General features: G+C 45.5%; 1 protein-coding gene across 1 annotated transcript; it reads right to left on the minus strand.

The window, feature by feature from the left end:
• Positions 1-490: 490 nt before the first annotated feature.
• Positions 491-17,439, minus strand: LOC124193174 (titin-like). Its single transcript, XM_046586857.1, has 4 exons — positions 16,964-17,439; positions 8,144-11,376; positions 5,329-5,513; positions 491-3,113 (listed from the first exon to the last, which is right to left on the minus strand). Exons 1-4 carry the CDS (start codon positions 16,970-16,972, stop codon positions 1,867-1,869), a joined length of 4,674 nt encoding a protein of 1,557 aa, XP_046442813.1. The 5' UTR covers positions 16,973-17,439; the 3' UTR covers positions 491-1,866.
• Positions 17,440-23,341: the final 5,902 nt, after the last annotated feature.

Raw genomic sequence — 23,341 nt, forward strand, 5'->3', positions numbered from 1 at the left:
TAACTGTAGCGGAATGCCATTGCCGAAAACTAGATTTCGTCGGCAGCTAAAAGAGTTTGCAAGGTCTATTACGGACGACGTGTCCCAATGTTGTGATCGTTCCGCTCTCGGCGTCTACAAATCAAATTTCAAAAGGGAAGAAATTTGACGTGGTGAAAATGGACACACATTTTCTCGTGCAACTGATCACGCGTCCGTGAATGGCTTTTGTTTTTCTTTTTGTTTTTTGCTTTTTTTTTAAATTATGGAAGACCAAAAATAAAGAAACAGTTGAAACGGGACATGGGCGAGAATCAGGGCAAAGTGAATAAGCGATGAGCGCGCGTCCATCGCATAACGTCATCGCTGGCTGGCTGGAGGGAAAATAAGAGAAGTCAAGAATAAAAAATGAAGGAGAAATCTGTCTGTGAACTAGAGAGAACCTCCAGTGGAGTAGGTTATGACTCGGAGGGCTGTTGAATAAAAAATGAACTGAACACGGAACTCCTGATTTGACATCGAAAAAAAACGGACAATCCGAATATATTTATTATGGTTCATGATAAAAAAAGGGGGTATATCGACGTGAAAGGTGGGTGGAAGATACAGCATATCAAAGAGAAAAAAAAAAGATGAAGAGTTTTGCAATAAGTTGAAACAATAGAAAGAAAAAAACAAACAGTGGAAAAGAGTGGGGTATGAAATTTGGAAGGGTATATCAAGATTCAAGACGAATATCTACGATACGATAGCCAAACTTGGTTGAGCAACATTGACTACCACATACACATATCATCTCTCGTTGGTTGGGGTTGTTGGTTTTGTTTGTTGGCTGATTGGTTATGCGATGATGTGAGTTAGTTGGGATCTCGACCAAGTTCCAAAAATGGCAGATCACACGCGCTTTCGTGTCCAAAAAAAAAAAATAGAAGTCTGACGGGTTAATACATAACATTGGGTTTCATCCACTTTCCGAGCATATCCTTAAAATTTGTTCAGGTTTTTCATCCTCGTTTTCAAAATTTTTTAACTACTTTCCCCAAAGTCTTTCTACGAAATAATGATAATTAAAAAAAAAAAAAAAAAAAAAATTGGATAACCAAAAGAAACCAACAACATCAACAACAAGAAAAATTTCAAAAAAAAAAAGGAAGTTATAAGAATTGGTGTTTCAGCCGCTGTCGGGCAAACCATAATAATATCCCGCGCGAGAGTTCATGTTAAAATAAAATGGGAAGTTAAACATCATCATCATCATCATGTGCAGTCACTCAAGAGTATAATAAGAACAAAAATAAGAAATGCAGAGAAATAGAAAACACATTTTCTGGCCTGAATGAAAAAAAGTAACAAGGCAAGAAAACGAGAAGTGTCGTCCAGAAAGAACACAGTTGGGAGAGGAGGACTCACAGAAAAGTGGGAAATGATAAAGAAAGAAAACTTTAAAAAAAAAAAGGGGGGATTCATCTATTTACAAAAGAAGCACGGGCCGGGTGATGCTGGGCAGACGGTACGTGCACCAGGCGAGTACGTCCTCCTTACAATGCGTCGACAAGACTTACTGGAAGGGTTTTTGTGCATTTTTTTCAGAAAAAAATGTTTTGTGTGTGTGTGTGTGTGTCTGATGTGCGGTGTAAAAGATAAAATCAATGCGGAGAGAGAAAATATGTTGCACGGTTTTTTGTTTGTTACAACGAGACATTTGAGTTCGATTTGTGTTTCCTGTTCCTGGCTGATTGTTTGTGTCTGAAATCGGTTTTGGTTTGATTTGATTAATATAGAGCTGTCTGAATCAATGCCGCTGATGCGTGATTGAGCTGTGAAGGAATAACAAGAGTAACGGGGGATATAGAGAAGAGGTATAAGAACAAAGTGGGACCATCTTTATTAACCCGATCGACTTTCCTTTTTGAGCTCGAAGATGGCCTCACGAATGGCGGCCTGCTCCTCTAAGGGAACGTCGTCACCTTCCGGTGCGGCTACTTCGGGGAAACCCGCCTGGAATAAATCTTCTTCCGTCCGCTGGAAGATGATGGGGCGCGGTCGGATGGGGCGACCTCTACCTGCTTGCTTGTTAGCCGAAATGACTGGAGCCAAATTTTCGTCCGTCTGTTGCTTGGCGAAATTCTCGATCGTCTGCTGGAAATTGAACTGCTGATCGATGGGCTCCTGGTATTTCGGACTGCTGGCCTGCTCCTGCTGCTTCTCGATCTCCTGCTCGACTTGGTACGACTGCTCCGGCTCTTCACCCTGGATTGAGGCTGGCAATTCGGGGATCTGCACTGGTTCAACCAATTCCTGCTCGACCTCGGGCTGTTGGACAATCTGAACGGGCTCGACGTATTCTTGTTCGACCTCGGGAATCACCACGGGTTCCTGCACGACAACCTGGACGGGCTCGAAGTATTCTTGGACGATCTCCGGCTCCTGTTGAACAATCCTTACGGGCTCGTAATCGGGAAGGGCTGGCGCTTCTTCCGGTTCAACTTCGACGTTCTTGTAAGTCGGGAAGGGCGGAAGGTATTCCTGCGAGATCTGGTACGTCTGCTCGGGTTCCTGCTGGATCTGGACGACTTCTTGCTGAATCTGGACGGGTGCTTGCTGGATCTGGACGGGTTCTACGTACTCCTCCTCCTGCTCCTGCTGGATCTCCACGGGCTGCTCGACAGTCGGCACCTCCTGCTCCTCTACCTGGAAAGTCTGCTCTGGAACCTGGACAGGCTCTTGGTAAACTGGCAGTTGAACGAGTTCCGGCTCAACTTGGCGGACTGGCTCCTGGTATTCCGGCTCCTGGCTGAGTTCCTGTCCGACGGAGAGCAAAAGGCTATCCTCCTGGATGGGAGCCTCTTCCTCTTGGACGTAGGTAGGGGCTTGCGGCTGCTGGACGTAGACTTCCTCCTCCTGGCTGACGACGGGGACGAATTCCTGCAATACCTGCTGATCCTCTTCCGGCTGGTCCCAACGGACGGCATCGATGGTGGAGATGGGCGATTCAGGGACTACGGGCTGTTGGACCACGACGGGCTGCTCCGGCTCAGGAACAGCGTAGACCAAGGCGGGCGGACTGTAGGGCGCAACTGGGGCCGGAGCTTCTTCTTCTTCCAATTCGGGTCTGTACGGAGCGGGCTGAATTTCTGCAATAGTAAATCAGGTCGTAGCTGCAGCGAGCGCCCGTTGCTTTTTGGTCGGGGGTTTAAAAGGCTGGATAGGCAAGGAAGGGTATTTTTTTGCGTGTGGAGCTGGTTTGGTAAACAGGTATAACATACGAACAAAAAAGGATCAAGGTTTCATTTTTATCATATGGTTTCGGTTGCCGGTGATGTGCCATTGTGTCTCGACGAGAGCTCAGCGTGTGCGTTCCACTTCCGCGCTGGGGATAGAGAAAGGTGTGCTGGGTGCATAGGGAAGAACACACAAGACGGAAGGGAAAAGGAAATCGGGAGCAAGGTTTTTTTTTTCGGGAGAGAGCGGAATGGATTTTGATTGTGTGCGGTTCGGGTTTTTTTTTTGTTTTTTTTTCTGCGGTAATGTTCTCGTTTTGCGAGGACAAAATAGCAGGAAATAGGTCTATTAAGGCAAAAACAAGGGGAAGATGTGCTTGTGTGTATGTCTGTGATGTGTGTGGAGGCTATAGGCTATAAGGCTGTGAAATTGGATTGGAATAACTTTAAGGCTTTTTTAGATTGGATATTGTTCCGGAAAAAGCGGCAGAGCTGAAGCTGATGAGGTGGCGGCGCCCCCGGCCACGTCGGGGCGCCTTAGCTATGTGTGTAACTGTCAAAAATCTATGCTGTATCAGAATCGAAATATTATGGTTGATTGATCTTGCGGAAAAGGAGAGAGAAACGAAATAAGAAAGTCGGCACGCGGATAGTGGAAAGAAGGAGTCTTCGAGCCGTTGCAGATTTTCTCGGATGCATGTGTCCAGTGGCCCCCCCCCTCCCTCTTTCGTTACGTTACAGTAATAAAGAAAAAAACAAAGTAATAAGAAGAATCGACCGTTCAGATGGGATAGGCAAGAGAAGAGCAAAAAAAAATTGTTCTTTAAATCGTAATCAATTACAAAATGTATCGGAAGGTAAAGATTCAAGTTAAATTTCGTTTTCCATACCAACTGAAAACGATTTTCTAAATTTTCTAAAAAAAAGGAAAAAAAAAAATGTTCAACAGCTAGTGATAGGAAGGAGCAAGAAAGAGAGCAAGAGACAGAAAGGTAAAAGAAAGCTAATAATTGGCACAAAACGATACAGGAAAAGCTAAACCGGAAGGTGGTACAATATTTCACTGTAATCTTCCTTTTTGTCTTGTCTACGTTTTCTATTTTGGGGGGTATACTACAATGGGTAATTGGTTTAAACTACTACTATGCTATTCAATTGTTTTCTATTTTTGCCTCTGGGGTGGGGGGAGGGGATAATGCGTTTCTGTGGTGAAGAATTTAAAGGGAAGAGGACACAGCGAAAAACGTCGTTTCGCTTCCCGCTTGATTGCTGTGTCTCATTTTTTTTTTTGGTTTTGGTCGGTTGGGTAGATTGATAAAAGGTTTGGAATTGGGTAACAAGGTTTGATTTTTTGGGGTTGTAATTTAGCGACGGTTTCGTGGAGAAATCAAAGGTGGGTTGGCGTGCCGCGTTCTGTTTCGGTTTCTTATTTTATTTAATGTTTTCGTCGAACGGATAGTCTTGTAAACCGTGACTTGATGTATGATTGTGTTTTCTCTATTGTTTCATATTAGACACACACGACGCACGATGCGTGGCACTCTACTCTCTCAATGTGATTCTTTTTTTTTAAGTTTTATTTAATTTTTTTGTGTTTTCGTTTGAGCTGGGTTGTAGTCCCTAATATTTCCTTGTCCAACGGCTCAAGCCTGTAACAAAGTGATGCAAGAAGGGTTCCGTCTAATACGAGCAATATACATCATGACAATCTATTTACTAACTCCTCTTTTTTCCTTCTGGTCAATTTTCTTTTTTATCTTCTTCCCCATAATTACGTGTTACGTATCATATCCAAACCCAAGTGGTTCACATATTGGAAAAAACCCAGTGTGTCCGCTTTTTCCTCCGTTACACATACTCATCCAAACCGGAAAGGAAACTAGGTTTGTATGCCTACACTTTTTGACTGAAAAGGTGTCATCACACGTATACATACTTATTAATTACATAAAACCAATCATAATCAGATCCAATTTCGGTCACCCTTTCCCATCGTTATCTATACTGTGTTTGTTCCTACCAATTTTTTTTGTTTGTGTGTATAGTTGTCTGTTTTTTGTTTGTTTCGTGTTTGCACAGAATCTTGTCGTCTATACGGAACTATTTTCTATGAAACCGGAATGGGTACCTTCGGGCAAGCGTTGAGTGATACGTGAACCGTAGGCCGGCTCAGCGAAGACCGGGATTTCAGCTTCGTATTCCGGTTGGGCAGGGACTGGGACGGGGTCCGGGACAGCGTAGGCAACGTCTTGGTAGTCGGTCGGAGTCTCCTCCTTCTGTCTGATGTCAACGTCAATGGATTCGTCCGTCTCACTGTGAAACACATTCACATAAGACAACAGTACATGCCAGTTTTGGTTTTCAGTCAGTTTTGGTTCAGTCAAATAGTCAAATAGTAAAACAGAATTCAAAACGCGTCATCATGCAAATTTGTAGAACTACGTAATAAGTCAAAATAGGAGGAGGAGGAGTTGGAAGGATCAAAGGGTAAATACACCGTGGTATGGGGGGAAAAATCATGTCAAATGACGTCGTCGCAACGGTTCAAACATTTCAAGAAACCCGGAAAAGGAAGTTGTCGTAAGCGAAAATATGAATATAAGCTTCGTCATCAGCACAGACAAAAAAATAAAGAATGGGACAGAGAAGAGAAGGATTTTTTCGTTGTTGTTGTGTGAGAAAGAGAAAGAAGAAGAGAACGTCCGAATCAAAAGCAGGTCAGTCTTGTGTGTTGTTTGTAAGGAAAAAAAAAATAAGGAGTCCGGTGGAGGGAGAGAAAGTCAGTCAGGTAAGAGGTGATGTGTATATGTCATCAGGAGAAGCCGCGGGACGAGAGATGATGAACGTGGAACGCTCCGAGGTGCACGGAATAAATTTGTGTTTTTTCTTTTCGAGATGACCCGAAATTTTGGTTTTCGGTGTGCCGTTTTTCGGTTGTTCTCTACCAAGCGCAACTACGGGATGATGCACATAGTACAGTTGGTTTGAAGAATGCCATTGTAGTTTTGTTTTATATTTTGTTCTCTTTCAAACAGACACACACACACACGCACACATACATCAACAGCAGGGTTGAGAAAGAGAAAGAAAGAGAGCCAAAGGGAAGAAGAAACACACTAGAGAGAATTCTTTTTCTTTTCTTATTCTGCACGAATTTCTTCGTCGTTCATCTTGGTCATCGTATATTGGTTAATTCACGCGTTTTCATTTGTCCTTCTAGTTTTTTAATGAAATTAATTTTTTTAAAATTTTAGATCTTGCTTTTTTAAGTTCATTTGTTCATTTTCTTATTCATTTTTATTTTTTTTAAGAACAGAGTGTGTGGGGTGGGTCCGCTCTACAGCGCTCGGCGATTCAAGCGGATGCTCCACACCACAACACCCGGCAATAAAATGAATAATGAAAATTGCGAAATGTGCATGAAAGGAAGACAGATTTGACGGGTTGCAAACAAATTGGAATGAAAGAAAATCAAAAAGTTATAACGGAATGTTTTGTTGTCCAGCAAAATGAATAAAGATGAAAGAACAAATGTAAAAATGTAAAGAGGGAATATAACTGTAAAATAAGAAAAAAAAATGTGATGTTTGGTTTTGGTTGAGAGAGGTGGGTTTGCTTTCGGTGTAGCGATAATAAAGAAAAGATTATAGATGCAGACAAGAATGAAAGCAAAAATAAGAAAACAGTGGGACATTAAAAAATAAAATGGAAAATTTACTAAAAAAAAAATTGTGAAAATCAAATCATCTTTAAAAAAAAAAAATTCAAAAGAAAAGTTACTTCGCCACTCGTATATATATAAAATAGAACTCTTTGACCGCTCGTCATTTTTACTAGAACAGACAACTTCTGTGTCCAGCGTCTCTCGGAAAAGTTTCTCTAACCACATACTCTCTCTCAATGAATTCCATCTCCGTCTCGATTTGCGATCGGGAAGAAGAGGTGGAGGGAAAGAGTCCTACCATATATATATATATAATATATATTCATAGATATTGTCATTGAACAAGGGGGAGAAAAAATGGGAAATTATGCAGAATAAAAAGTGAGCAAATGGTACAATCAGCGTTCTGTTTGATATCAACGCCGCTGGTATCTTTAATAACTGACGGAACCGAAAAAAAAAAAAATTGGTGTGCGGATGAGCGGACTGGAAATAGGAGTGTGCGACAGAATAAAGACAGAGAGAGAAGAAGATGGTGTTGCTGATCAAAAGTAGGACAGAGAAAATGAAGGAGATTTTCATCGTTATTTTGTATCATCATCAAGAAATCATGGAAGAAAAATGAATTAAGAAATTCTGGAACTGACGCGACGAGACGAGGGGGTAAGGTATGTATATACGATAATAAACAAGCATTTGGTTTGTTTAATGACGTGTGGGTAGAGAGGGAGAACTTGAGCATCAAAATCGGATTGGATTTTCAAACCGATTCAACCGCGCGAGAGATTGAAAAAGGTCTTTTGGAAATTATTTGAAAATTTGGTGGTGGGACGTGTCAGAAAGGACTAACCGATAAGCCAGTCACCGATTTCCTTCTCTGACACGTCAGCCTCTTTTATTTGTTTTATTTTTTCCAATCCGATTTTTCTATCGTCTTCAAATCACCTTCATCATCATTTTTTTTTGTTTCTTTTCTTTTGTAATAATCTTTGTCTTGTTTGCTGTTTCTCGTTCTTTTCTGGGAGTTTTTGTCATTTGTGTTTTTCTCACACTCTCACACCGACGATAAAAATGTTAAGGAGGGCTACTATGCTTCTCTTGGGCAAGGTAGGTATGAAAAGATGACACACTTGTAAAAATAAAACATGATAAGGGACAAAGGTGCAGAAATCAATAATAATAATGAAAAAAAAACACACACACACATTTTTTTATGTGATCAAATGGCCGCGGTGCGGTGGTGGTTCAAAAAACTGAAGAAAGACTTTTTTGAACTTACGCTGACGGCGGTAGGTATTCGATGGCCGGAGCAGCCACCACCTGTTGGGCGGGTGCGCTAAAGAAGACGGCCACTTGCTGGGGTGCTTCTTCTACGGGAGCCGGAGCTTCGTAGACCTGGACTGCTTCCTCCTGTTGCACAGTGAAGGGCACTTCAACGGGAACAGCTACTGGCTCCTGTGCAGCCTCGGGAACGCTATAAGAGGAGTAGGTAAAAGACTCGGGTGCAGCGGTCACGATGGCCGGCTCGTCAACGGGCAGAGGAATGAAAGGAGCCGACGTCGTTTCAGGTTGAGACAGCAAAAGGTAGTCTTCCTGGACAGCTGGAATGTCGTACGCTGGAACGGAAACTGGCTCGGCCGGGATGAAATATGACTGGATGGGCTCCTGGACAACATCCGGAGTGGCTGGCTGAGGAGCTTCTTCGACGGGGGTGTAAGTAGGAGCGGCGGCAACCAAGTCATTGTACGAGTCGCTGGATGGAGCAACAGCCTCGGGAACATCGTCGGAAGGTTGGCTGATGGCGATGGATTCCTCGACGGGCGAGTCGTAGCTGGCAGCTGGAGCAGAGTATTCTACAGCAGCAGGAGCGGAGTAAGAAACTGGAGCTGGTGGCGAATATTCAGGAGCTGCTGGTGGCGTGTATTCAGGAGCTGCCTCTGGAGTGTATTCGGGAGCAACCTGTGGGGCGTATTCGGGAGCAGCAGGTTGGTTGTATTCAGGAGCAGCTGGTGGAGTGTATTCGGGAGCAGCTGGTGGAGAGTATTCGGGAGCAGCTGGTGGAGTGTATTCAGGAGCAACTGGAGCTGGGGCAGAAGCGGAAGGCAGAGAGCGAACATCTTCAGGACGAACTCCATAGACGGGAGTTCCGCCGAGCGGTACCCATGGGTTCGTGGCGCAGGATTCACAGTTTTCGTGAGATGGGGCAACGGGGACGATAGAGTAGCTGGAAGCGCCAGGAGCGGAATACTGGGCTGCAGACGGTGCTGGAACGTAGACGGGGTCTTGTGCGGGAGCGGCAGAGTAGATCTGATCGGGAATGGGTGCTGGAGCGGGTGCTGGTGCTGGTGCGGCAGAGTAAGAAGGAACGGCCGGAGCGGCAGATGCTTCATAAGGAGCTGGGGCAGGATAAGAAGGCTGAGGAGCATATGTTGGCTCTTGTTGAGCTGGTGCTGAGCCGTAAGCAGTCTGGAGTGGAGCAGGTTGGTAAGATGGCTGAGGAGCAGCAGGAGCGTAAGACTGTTCAGGAGCTGGAGCGTAAGATGGTTGAGGAGCGTAAGACTGCTCAGGAGCTGGAGCATAAGATGGTTGAGGAGCGTAAGATTGCTCAGGAGCTGGGGCATAAGATGGTTGAGGAGCGTAAGACTGCTCAGGAGCTGGGGCATAAGATGGTTGAGGAGCGTAAGAAGGCTGGGGAGGAGCGTAAGATTGCTGAGAAGGAGCTGGGGCGTAAGACGGTTGAGGAGCGTAAGACTGTTGGGGTTGAGAGTAGGCTGGTTGAGGAGCTGGGTGATAGGCCGGTTGTTGCTGGTAAACCAAAGTGATGGGGTAAGGTTGAGGGATCTCTTCGTATCCGTGGCTGGGGTAGGGTGGGTCCAAAACCTCGTAGCTCTGTCCTTTACCCTTGGACTTGAAGTTGATCTTGGGCAGCTTGATCTTGGGCAACTTGAACTTGGATTTGCTGGGTCCGTAGGTCGATTTGGGTGCCTTGGGCAGCTTGGGTGAGCCGTAAGAAGATTTAGGAGCCTTGGGAGCCTTGGGTGCGCCATATGTACCTTTAGGTTTCTTGGGTGCCTTAGGGGCCTTGGGTGCGCCGTACTGTCCTTTAGGTGCTTTGGGAGCCTTTTGTGCCTTAGGAGCGCCATATTGTCCTTTAGGTGCTTTGGGAGCCTTAGCTTTAGCCGGAGCGCCGTACGATGCCTTTGGTGCCTTTGCGGGTGCGCCGTAAGAAGCCTTGGGTGCTTTAGGTGCCTTGGCCTTTGCTGGAGCGCCGTATGATGCCTTTGGTGCCTTTGCTGGAGCGCCGTACGAAGAAACTGGAGCTGGTTGGTAAGATGGTTGAGGAGCGTACGTCTGAGGAGCGTAAGATTGTTGGGGTTGAGGAGCATAAGAAGGTTGAGGAGCGTACGATGGCTGTTGAGGAGCATATGAGGGCTGTTGGGGAGCATAAGACGGCTCGGCAGCATAAGTCGGCTCTGGGGCGTATGATGGAGCGGGTGCCGGGGCGTAGATTGGTTGAGAATCGTACTGTGGGGCAGGTGCCGGGTATGCTGGCTCAGGTGCGTACACTGGAGCAGGAGCTGAAGCATAAGTTGGCTCAGGTGCGTATGATGGAGCTGGTGCCTGGGCGTAAGATGGTTCAGGAGCGTAGGCCGGGGCCGGGGCAGCGTAAGCTGGCTCTGGAGCATAAGCCGGGGCTGGAGCTGGATAAGATGGTTCCGGGGCATAGGCTGGAGCCGGAGCTGGGTACGATGGCTCTGGGGCGTAGGCCGGAGCTGGAGCTGGATAAGATGGCTCTGGGGCATAGGCTGGTGCAGGTGCTGGGTACGATGGCTCTGGGGCGTAGGCCGGAGCTGGAGCAGCATAAGATGGCTCAGGTGCGTAGGCTGGTGCAGGTGCTGCGTACGATGGCTCGGGAGCGTATGACGGGGCCGGAGCAGAAGCATAAACTGGCTCAGGAGCGTAGATGGGTCCAGCTTGTTCGTAAGATGGTTGAGGGGCAGCAGCATAACTGGGCTGAGGAGCGTACGATGGCTGTGGAGCAGCATAAGTTGGTTGAGGAGCAGTGTATGCTGGCTGAGGAGCGGGGTATGCTGGCTGAGGTGCAGGGTAGGCTGGCTGAGGAGCGTGATAGGCCGGCTGTGGGGCGTGGTAGGCTGGCTGAGGAGCTGCTCCATAAGCGGGAGCCAAAGGAGCGCCATAAGAAGCCTTTGGTGCCTTCGGTGCCTTGGCTTTTGGGGCACCATAAGATGCCTTAGGAGCCTTGGGAGCCTTGGCTTTTGGTGGGCCGTAGCTTGCCTTGGGAGCCTTGGGAGCTTTAGGAGCGCCATACGATGCTTTAGGAGCCTTGGGAGCCTTGGGTGCGCTATAGCCGTAACCGCTTCCTCCGGAGCGGAGATGTCCCCATGTTCTTTCTTCAGCGTTGACGATGTACGGATTGGGTCCGGCAGGTTCCGGTTCAGCCCAACAGCTGACGAGGGCAGTCAGCGCCAAGAGCAGCAGACAAGCGGAAAACTAAAGAGAGCGAAACAGCAAAAGGCAACAAATCAATTTCAATCATTCTTCGATATTGCACCGTTTTCATTTATATAAAATACAACGCGCAATTGACGCGCTAGATCATTTCACGCTAGTTTTTTTTCTAGCGCCATTACCGCGGTCTACATCCAAGCGATTGGGCGTGAAAGAAGAAGATTCACGAGACCATTGTGCCAGTTTTTCTAGCGCTAGCCTAATCGAGTTGAAAATTGAATAAGAAAAAGAGGCGCCTGCGGATCGGCAGTTGACTCAGCATGCCATATTATGTTGTTACAAGCCATTCAGCAGGCGATGACACCCGAGCGGTTTGCCCTACTGTTCTTGCGACTCTAATCTTCCGAACGAATGAAGAAAAAAAAAAAGAGAAAATGGCGAATGATGACAAGAAAAAAGAAAAGAAAAAACAAAATCAGTCCGCCTTTAGTTTTTAGCTTCGATTCATTTTGATTTCTTTCTTTTTTCTCGACATTCGTTCGATTTATTATTTTCTCCCGTTGTCGGTTGGCAAGTGTGCCAAGTGTGCCAGCCCATTTTTCTTTCTCCCAATCTTGACTTGACGAGCGTGCCAAGTGAAAAGAGATGTATGTGTGTGCCCATTGCCTTTTTCTAGTTATTAGATGCCCCAAAGGATCGGATCGCACAGAAAGGCGAAACGAGTTCTCTTCTGTGTTGGCATTCCAGCGCCACTGCATGTCAGGCACTACTACACTGTCAGTGCATGTTGATGTTGTTGTTGTTGTTGTTAGCGACCGATGCGCCCACCGCCGGGACCCCATTACGACCGAAACAGGTACTACTATAGTGTGCGGAGCGCAACAGTGGCGCAGGCCAGAAAAGGAGAGAAGAGAAAAGAAATAAATAGAAAACACCCGGAAGGGGATCAGCAGCTCGAACGTATAGATTGGGGACTGTGGGAGCCCAGCCAAACTTACACGCACACACAAGTCTCTCTCGGAGAAAGTGGCAAGAGCCCGGCGCCCTACAAACGAAAATATGAGACACACATACATACACACACACACACACACGATGGGAACCCATTGAAAATCTTCTCTCTCTCTCTCTCTTTCGTGAAAGAATTTCTCAGTGCGGGAACCGGCATAGGAGGAATATGAAGCGGTCATTGGTACCCCCACCTACACTGGGAGCTTCCAGCTCTCTTTTCTCTTTCGCCCGATGAACGAGAGAGCTGAGCCTTAAGGCCAAGTCAGGTGAAACTCGGTGAGAGACAAGACTCTGATTCGTTCGCTCATCGAGTTCCAGCCCATACAGGTATGGATGAATCCGTGAAAGTCGGATGCCTTCCAGCGGCAGATCGGCCCAAATGGCGTGTATAGTGTATAGTAGACGCTCCATGCACGGGGAAAAAACAAAACATTGGCAGCAACGCAAGTCCATAAAGACGGAAAGGCAAAACAAAAAAAAGAAAACGGCGGAGGAAAAAGAAACCGGTCGTCCATTCTGATTTTTTCTCCGGATAAGAAAGAAAGAAGAGGAACCCCAAGAGCGAGCGAGAAGAACTGTGTGTGTGTGTTGCCTACTGGGCTGCAGAGAAACAGACATGCCAGTGCATACCACGACCACTATGGGCGGCTTATCTAGACATTGCGTTTAGACACGCCATGGGATAAGGGATAAGGGGCCTCTCTCTCTGTTGTTCTTTTTCGTGTCCCTATTCCTATCCAACCGTCTTCCTTCTTTCTCTCTCCCTTCCCAACAACTCGGCCACGTAATAATCGAGAAGAAGCCGCACCTCACTTCTGTGCCACTGACCCACAGTCGCTTTGCAGCGATTTCTTCATTCTTGGATATTTTCTCTCTCTCTCTCCTTTTCGGATTGAATTTGAATGTGTTCCCGGATTACGTTTTCTCCTCCCTTCTTTTTTTTCCTGTTCAAATCGGTAAAAAAATGTATCCCCATATTTTATTCTTCTTCTTGTGCGAAATATAAGAGATCTTTGAGACTTTGTGTGTTTGGTGTCTATGGCGCATGGGGTTTCTGGGTTCGAGACATTGTTGAGTCATTTTTTTGGGATTTTTTTTTAAATTTCCTTTCTCTCCCTCTCAACTTTAACAGGGGCGGCTACACAAAACACCTGTCGGATATTTCCTTTTCTCTGGTTAGGGAGAGAGAGGAAAACAGGTGAAAGTTTTTTTTCTCTCTCCCTTTCTCTCTCCCCACCCCCTTTTTCTCCTGTCTACCTGTTGTGTAAGAAGGGGGGATGATAGGCCAAGGAATGTTTCATTCAAAAGAAAATAACACAAAAGAGAGAAATAACCCTCCTTGAAAATTACCCCCACCAAAACCCTCTCACCCTCGTCTGGGTACGCGGTAGCTAAAAAGGGAAAGACGGACCGAGTATATATCTGTGATGATGATCCAACATTCACTCTGCATGGAGTCATCATAAGGAATTTGAGCCTTTTCATGCCTTCATGCTTCTTAAGAAAGAAGAAAAAAGGGGACCACTTTTAGCTCGGGAAACGACGTAAAGGTCAAATTCTCCTCTAAGAAATGAAAAAGAAAACAATTAATCTTAAACAAAGAGAGAGAGGGGGGACGATTATAATCTTTGTAGACGCGGTCGGGCTTTTTATTTAATTTAATTTTTTTATGATTATTATTGCTATTATTCTTCCGGTGCGCTGGATGGTATTAGAAGCCGAGACAATTATTTTCATTATATTATCATTTCTTTTTACGGGTGCAAAGAGGTGAGAGAATTTTATTCGACCAACGACGTAATCATCAACTCCACCGCATCGAATGCGACCATTGCCACGGTTCAAGTTCACACAGAAAAAAAACATATATGCGGGTTCAACAACGGAAAAAAAAGGGATGATGCGGAAATGTTTTGAAATCGCGCCAGGAATTACAATGGCTAGCGGTTCTTTTATTTTTTGCCAATCCACCCAAAGAGAATCCATTTTACCCGAAGGATAAAAGCGCAAAAAAAAAGATAATTTTTTTATTAAACAAATGCGAAAAGCAAAACTACTACATTTAAGTCTATGCAAACGAGCCAACGTCTCGTTTATCCTACAGTCACGTCTAAGAAAAAAGAAGAAGTAGGCCAACGACATGGAAGCCCGGCTCGGAACGTTCAACACCAACTACTAGTAGTACTACTACACCACACTAGCAGCACAATCATCATAATCATCATCATCCGTCGCGAGCCCCTTTTTTTTTCTTTTTCTTTTTACTTCTTCCCTTTCGCCCAGTGATAGCGTGCGGGAGCTACTGCTACTACTATATCTATTCGTATTCTATATAGCGCTAGAGGAGAGCGCGCCTTGGCTCGTGTGTGTACCTCTCGTGTTACCCCGGCATTTTTTAAAGAAAAAATAAAAGATTGAGCCTTTTTTTTTAATCTTCTGACCGGGCTCACACACACACGGCATATAAGACAAACCTCCTCTGGGCTGTCTACCTGTTGTTGGGCCCCTCTCTCCTTGTATGTAGGTGTGTGACACACTTTTTAGCCTCTGCCCTCCTCCTCCTGTAGCTTCTAGCACTGACTGCCCACCACCTCCCACCTGCAACAGGGACTCCACCCTTCTCTCTTTGGGTCCGCGCCCATCCCTTACGAGCCTATATTTCCCTTCTTCGCCTTCTTCTTCTGGTTTCGTTGGGGGCTTGTAAGAAAATTACCTTTTCTATTTCTACCTGTTATATACACACACTCCGTGCTGCAGCTCCGTGTATTGGTTTCTCGTTTGGAGAAGGGAGGGGAAATAGGACTGGACTATGGCTAGCGGACACTCTCTCGGATTGGGGCCACATTTCAACCGAAAAAAAAGGAGAGGAAGAAGAAGAAGAAGGCTCGCGATGGACTCACCGCTGCGAGGGGAAAACTAATTATGCGATCGGACTGCCCGCTTTCTCCCGAACGACGCGGAGAAAAGACTCTCCGGCGAGATTTTTTTTTTTTTCTTTTTCTTTATTTATTTTTTCTTCTTCTGTTTTGTAGATTAAAATGACCGCAGCCGCACATGTTTCCATTCAACAAGATTTTCTCTATCGCTATCGTCGTGTTGGTTCTTTTTCTTTTTTTTCCTTTTCTCGATGGGGATGGCCACTCGACTGGATACTTTCTCATTCCAACACGCATGACAACAACCAATTTAGGCGCGAGCTTATTTCTCTTCCAATCGAATTATTTTGACGGAAGAATGAACTTGATCAGATTTCGCACACAACGCCAAACATGACAAAATGAACAAAGGCGTAACATGCTATACGAAATAATCAAGGCGAGCTAGTAATACTCGTTCAATTCAATTTCATATAGAGTTTTACTAATTAGTTTCTTTTTATTATTATTATTATTATTTTCAAAATTGCTTGTTATTTTTTTCTTTTTCTTCTTCCCTTCAGTCATTGTTGTTCTGACATGTCCCGCTATCCATTCATACACACACAAACACAGAGTGTGTGAATGACGCGCCCGGTTGCCCGCTTAAATTGTTGTTGTGTGCCAACAACATTCCAACATGCACAAAACGCACCGTTTACAACGGTGACACTCTATCCGGCATTTTGTTCTCTGCCTAGTTATTGTCAAGCTGATGTCTTTTTTTTTTTTTATATATAATAGTTAGTTTACATATACGCCGGTCTAGTTATACTTGAAGACTATCACACAGTCAAATAGTTGACGTCCCCGATTCCGTTTCCCTCCCCCCTCTGCCCGGCTGACATCGCAATATTGACAGTTTTTTTTACTTCACATTCTTTTTTATTTTTTCCCACACGAAAGAAATTGACTATTCTGCTGTGTGTAAATATACACCTGTATTGAAGGAAGGCCAGTAGAGTGTCCGTATATACACCTACTTTTTCTCGGCCGCCTTTTTATCCCAAGTACAATTTCTGCCGTGTCCCCATTAAGCCGGCCAGCAAATAAAAAAAAGGGGACATACAGCCCAGTTCAAGAGAGATGGCAATCATTCCGCTTTTTTATATTTGACGACCTTTTTTCTTTCTAATACGGAGGTTGTGACAGGAATTGTGCGAAAAAGAGATATGACAGGTCGACCTAGTTCAAACCCTCCATACTCGGAGCGTTTCCATCATAAGCAAAAATAAGCCGGCCGGCTGGATAGGAGGACCAGCGGGCGACCAAAACAAGCCAAGCTCGACCTAGATCGACCCTGACTGCATCGTCTGCCTATAATGCACCGACTATTTGTACGGAGAAAATGAAAGAAGAGGACAAAAAAGGACATCAGAGAGAAAGAGAGAGCAAATAACTATATGGACAGCTAGATAAAAGGAGAAGAGCGACCTAGATTGGCCCCGGCTTCTTCTTTAAGCCGGCGATCAATCAGTTCTAATGGATCGACCTAGATTGAGCCTGCTGAAAGCGGACCTGGGCCCAGCCAACTACTAGCTGACCCGGTACGTCCGTTCTCATCTAGACCCGATCGCACGTCGCCACATCTCTCTGTCCACTGGCGCTATATGTGTCCAGATTTGTTAAGCAGCCGGAAATGAAAAAAAGATATATCCGTCCATCGCCCGCTGATGCTGGCGATCGATTCTCAAAATGCTTACCTTTGCCATTGCTGCGTCGGATGATTCAACAGGTAGGTGAATTTGGCAGAACTGCCAAGTGACGATCTGTTAGCACAGATTCGGCGAGTGGTGGGCTGATGATGGCCGTCGTCCTTGCAGGAGACGGCTGGGCTAGGTCCTCGTCAATCGGACACTCGATGGAGCAAACGCGACGAAAGTGACAAAAGTCTTTCACGACTCGGTCGGATCACTGTCGAGAAATTTTCTGCCGGACGACGAAGAAGTTCGCGGAGTGGAAGATTGAATGAATGTGAAAAATTGTTCGTTTGGTTCACTGCTAGTGCGGAACTTGCTGAGACGAGATAGTCCGAATAACAGAAGTGACAAACTCTGCTGAAGAAATTCAAGTCGTCGAAGTTGGCTGAGGGATGGAAGCGAGCAGACCAGAGCGGAAGAAGAGGAGAACCAGTACCTGGTGAGGACACGTGGATACAGACACAACTGATCGGTGCTCGATGCGTTTTATACCACTGACCTACATTCGTACATCGACGGGCGGGCGGGCGTTTGGGCGGGCGGGTTGGGCCTTCTCTCCTCGACGTTATAGGAAAAGAAAAAAAAAGAAAGAGAGAAGACACACACACAAACACAGGTAACTTTAGTGGGGTGGGGAGTGGGGGGGGGGTTGAGGGGAGCAGCTCCTATAGTGGCGATAGTGTGCCGATGGAGAAGGTGGAAGTGGTGGTGGAGGATGGCTGGAGATGACATACCTTCTTCGTACATAAGAGAAGAACCTGCTGGCTGGATGGTCTCGTTGCACAGCGCAAGAGGGGTTGGTGGGTGGCTAAGGCGCAAAAGGGAGAGAGAGGCGGGCAAGGGAGAGCTTGCCGAGAGAAAGAGAAAGAGAAGAAGAAGAAGAAGAAGAAGAAAAAAAAAAACCTGTCGACAGTCGACAAGGGGTCCCACATCCACCACGGCAGGTGAAAATAGGAAGAAACACGGGAGAGAAAGAGAAAGAGATGGAAGGCGGGGCCGGAGAAAAAGTTGCTCTTTTCTCTCTCTCTTCTCTTTCTATACGCTCTTCCCCCCCTCCCCTCCCTCCCTGCTTCTCTCTTTGCACGTCCGGCTCTCTTTCGTCGTCATCGCGCGCCCGCAAAGTCAATTTCAAAAGCAGCTACAGGCGAATTCTTTTGAATTTTCATTTTTCTTTTTTTGTTTTCTTCTTCTTCTTCTTTCGTTACACATTTAAGCCTGCCACACATTCTAGTCTCAAGTGCGTCATTCATTTGTTTATTCATGTATAGTAGTTACACTTGTAGAGAGATCGAGTTTCAATCAGAAGCACACGAGAGTCGCATCCAGGCCAATCTATAACGCAATAGATCGGCGGCGCGACAAATATACACAGGCGAAAGAAAAGGCGCATTTTGCTGGCCGGCCATTAATGGCCTCAGCGCCGCAGCATGCCCAATGCCCAGAAGGATGTTCTTATCCTACATACCCATATTCCGGGATTCCTGGCACCGGCTGCATATGTGATACTATGGCCACTGGCTGCATGGGCGCTCGCAACTGGCAGCGATCCAGCAACAGTTCCCGAATCCCCGTTCAAAAATCATCAAAGCCGATAACAGTATATACAAAAAAGAGACCCTCTTGGTGGACAGCAGTCGGTGCAGAGGAACTCGGAATAGGAATAATACATGTTTATCGGATTGAGTTGAGGCAAAAGTTCTCCGATAGCCAAATATTCGATCCTATTTAGCTAACAAAAGTTGTTCACATGTTATTGTGCTATTATCTAACCAACCGCATATCCCAGACTGATATTATATAAGAGCACAGCTCTAGCGACTGTCTGAATCTGTGATATCGTCGGTTGCTAAGCTGGCCTTTTTTTTGCGCCCGGAGATCGTCCCATTTGATTGATGCCATTCATTCATTCATTCATGAACGACGGCCGTTATTGTTGTCTGGCGCGGAATGCCGGCCCGTCTTGTACATACAGCCCAAGTATTAAGTGTATTTACATGTCACATTGGATAAAGCAACGTCAGCAAGCAGAGACGAGAGTTATTCAATCCTGCTGTGTGTGCATACATCTGGCGCGCCTGATGGTGAGTTGACGTTTGGCATCAGCAGCAACTTGTAAAAAATATAAAATCCGCCCGTCCTTCCTTCGCCAGTGATTAATCACCGCCACAACGACGATGTCGTATGGTACTGAATTATTATTAAGCGCATCCTAAGAGGATTGTGACAAAATGTTATCCCTCCTACAGTCAGCCATGAGACATATTGTACGATAATGACTTCAACTTGGACAATGTCAAAACAAGTTTAAATGGCGTTAAATGCTATCCAGCGCGGAATGGCTGCGGATTAGAAACGATATCCATCGGGAATCCGCTTTGATTGATATACACACTTCTTGATCTGTGCCATATGAAGAGAAGCGTGGCAGACCGGCTAACCTGCGATCTAACGTCGATGGCATCCGGCTGATAATCAGGACATCAGCATACCTCATGCACTTCCTTACTATATAGCCAAACTCTGGGGCCTGGGCGCATGTTAATGCCAAGCACACATTTTCTCCTTTGCACACACACACACAGCCCAGCACAGCACCGGCTATAGGCACGTAGACAGCCGGGCAAAAAAATAAAAAAAAGGAACACTCATCGGTGTGTGTGTGTCTGCTGTGTATAGAGTTTGTTGTGTGTGTGTGTGCTGCTTTGCTTATTGCTTCTCCTCTCTTTCATTCCAGCGCCAAGACGCCTTCCAGCGTTCCTATATACTGATGATATTGCGGTGGTGCCTGGTGCTGCTGCAACAGTGGCCGGCATCCACGATGGAATGGAGGTCACCACCAATCCTTTTTCCTTCTTTTTTTTTTTCTTTCGTCGTTGTCATTCCTGCTTATCGGATGGATAATAATGAAGCCCCAAGCGCGCGCTATCATCCGAGTTCCAGTTTCTTTTGGGAGGGAATAATTTCGATTCGGTTATTTATTCTCGCTAAACTTTCCTTTTCTTCCCGAATGAGCCACAGGAGGAATGCTGCGGATCGGCAATCACAGGTGCTTATAATTCAAAATTTTAAGAGGAAACACAATTCACTTGAAAAATCATATTTATGTACCGGAGCTACCGGTTAGACTCTATCACATATACGCGACCAGTTTTCTAAATTTGTATTTTTGAATTTAGCGCGCTTTGATTGATTGGGGATGCTAGATGACAACAGCCTTTTGTTTAAAGAAAAAAAAAGGGAAAAACTCATTCGGTGGAAACGGAGACAAGAGGAAATGTCTAGAAACAAACAGCCGAAATCCTTTTACGGAAGTGAATGATTTTCGACGAGCGAGTCACGCGGAACATTTGCTGCATTGACATTTTTCTGTTTCCCTTTTCTCTGTGACATTTCTTGTATGTACACAGACGCACCGTTAATTGGTATCCACATATAAGAACTACCGGTATGGGCATACAACACAGCACACACGTCGCTGGGGCGGATGAGAAACTTTTACCTATTTTTCTTTTCTCTCCTTTGGTATTTTCCTTTTTTTTCTTTTGTAAACGATATCGTTAAAACGACGGAGAGAGAGAGAAGAAACTTCTCGACAAAACAAATCGGGTCAGAGGTTAAAAGTATTTCAAAAGAGACAGGAGAGACCTACATAACATCGTCGTTGGAGGTTCCATCCAGCGCAGCCGAAGGCGCAATTCGACTGCTAAAGATCAAATACCTTCCACCAATGATCGATCGATCGATTGATTAATTATTATACTCATTTTCTTTTTTGCCCTTTTTCTGAGTATTTGACTGCGTTACGATTTCAGAACGAATAGCACCACACCACACAATGCATATTTAATACCGCCCACCCACTCCATCCCGTTTCCAGCCCTGCTGATGTCCTCCTATGATGCATTGGACGCCATTCCCAAAATTACGATCATTAAAAGGCAGAGTATGTCGAATCATTTCCTACGTATTTAGTTGCGTCCTCGTTGTTAAGTGCTGCGCATTACATTATTGGGCAATGATCATCCATTAGAGATGAATAGTGTTTGCCTGTGTGGCCGGTTGGCTTGTCGTTTTTTTGAGGGCGGAAACGGAACACACAACAGAGAACTGTAATCATCTATCGCTGGGTCGGTTGCGCTGGTTATTAACGTATATCTCTGCTGCTGTCCCCGTTCGATATTCTTCCGCACTTTTCGTTGATTTTGACGATTTGTTTTCTTTCTGGCGTGGGAGTCGCGTTATTTCACCGCTGGACACGGATATGCGAGGCCTCATCATGTCCCCCGTCGTTTCCTTCTCCCCTTTTTGACGTTTGTGTAGAGGCCAGAGTGCGCCATTCGAATTCGAAATGCGCCGGATGGCGTCAAAAGCGCATAAAACAAAAATTTTGTGGAGAAAAAAAAATGGCATGCGCTGCAGTTGGCCGTTGCGGCGGAAATTGACTCGCGAAAGTGGCATCAGCAGTACTATCGTTTTGCGCTGCTGTTGGGCTGCTGAGACTGCTGCCGCTGTGGATGCTTGATCACGTAGAACAACACATCCAGCGTGCGGCCGGCCGGCCGGCTGTCTAGCGTCATCATCACAACAGGATGCGCAACAAGCTGAGCGCGTCTATTAGGCATGTTTACAAAATGATGAGCAGACATTACAGCGATTGTTACGACACATATATATACCAATAATAGAGCCCTCCTCTTTTCTCTTTTTTCGTAAGAAAAAGAAAAAGAAGGAGAATTACCAAATATGGCGTGTCGATCCACGCGTCTTCACTGTGTTTCTATTTATACACGGAATTATTTTTTGTTTTTTTCCTTTTTTAATTTATTTTATGATCGGAGAAAGGGACCGGCAAGTGCCGAGTCCGGTTGGTCTCTCCCCAATCTAAAATCGTGAGAATGAGGTCTTATATTTGCATTAGAGTCTGCGGACTTTGTGTGCAAAACAGCTGAATCCAAGCGGGAGGGTCTGAAAAAGTCCGCATGCAAATCCAGAGGAGAGAAGAGAACGGAACCGCGCCCAATTCAGGTCCTCCTATATTTCTTTAACAAAAAAAAAACAAAACAAAAAAGTCTATAGATAACGAGCTGAGATCGAGCTCAGCATCGGGCGAATGGGATACAGTCTCCGGCTGACCATACTATCAATCTTCTGTAGGGAAATTGCAGGTAACGGTCGGTTGGCCGCCGAGAGTATAGATATCAGGTCCAACAGCAGAAGCCGAAGAGATGTGAAATAAGAGTTGGCCGACGAGGGTTTTAATCACGCGGGAGTCATAGACGAAGACCGCAGACACAATCTCGATATATCATGACGTCATGACGATTGGTCTCGTTATTCCCAAAACTGATGGCCCTACGTGTATAAGTCCGGCATTTCATCCTCTTTTTACTAGTTTCTACTTGAAAGAAAAGAAGATGGAGGAGCTTTAGCGGTGGCTGACCATCGCATATCCCAGCAGACAGTTGCCTCATTCAATATTTATTTCTCTCGTTATTTATCTTTCTGGGTTCTTCCCTTGTTTTATGTTTTTGACTCTTTTTTTTCTTCTTTCAGACGGGTATTGTCTTTTTGGCAAAAGGTTTTTTGCCGTTATGCTTGGCCGGTTTTCCGGACACTCCAAAGTTCTTTTTTTGTTTTGTTTTTCAGTTTGGTGCCTTCAAGCTTTCTCCCGTAGCACCACCACCAGCATTTTCTTCTTCTCATAGCCTCGTGATTGATCCTCGTTTTATTCCCAGCATCCCAGTAATATATGGCCAGCTATAAATATCCGTCGTCTCGTCGATAGACAGATTGACGATTTTTTCCTTCTTCCATACGTACGTATACGTATAGGAAATTGAACCGTATTTCTTATTATCCCTCACCGAAAGATTAAAATAAATCGTTTCCGCGCTATCGAGATTTCAGTTCGATCTGCGCGCGCGAGGGGCTCCTCTCTCCACGGGCCTATGTATAGTTGCGCAGTCATTAAAACAAAAAATACAAAATAAAACCTGTGGCCGTCGTGCTATACGTCCGCATATGTAGCTGGAAAGAATATACAGGGAAAAACCCTTCGCGTGATGTGCGACGTCCAGCGATTTATCGCCATCGTTTGGAATAAGTTGATAGGACCGGGGTTCCGTGCTGGTCTGCACGATGATTTCCATCTTTCTTCCATCGGATTTTTTGTTTTTTGGTCCGCCTCTCTTCGATCCGCTCCCATCAACCCAATGGGTTATATAATACAGGCATAAATATAGATGTATTCATTATGAATACCAAAAGCACAGGGCAAAACAGCGGCTGTTGCGCATTTATTAATATCTCATCAACCGGACGAGCTTATAGTCTATATAATGTAATCATATCTGCCTATATAGACCGCTTTTACTACTACTT

The sequence above is a fragment of the Daphnia pulex genome, chromosome 4 (genome assembly GCF_021134715.1).
Source record: "Daphnia pulex isolate KAP4 chromosome 4, ASM2113471v1".
In the NCBI taxonomy this organism is placed as follows: domain Eukaryota; kingdom Metazoa; phylum Arthropoda; class Branchiopoda; order Diplostraca; family Daphniidae; genus Daphnia; species Daphnia pulex.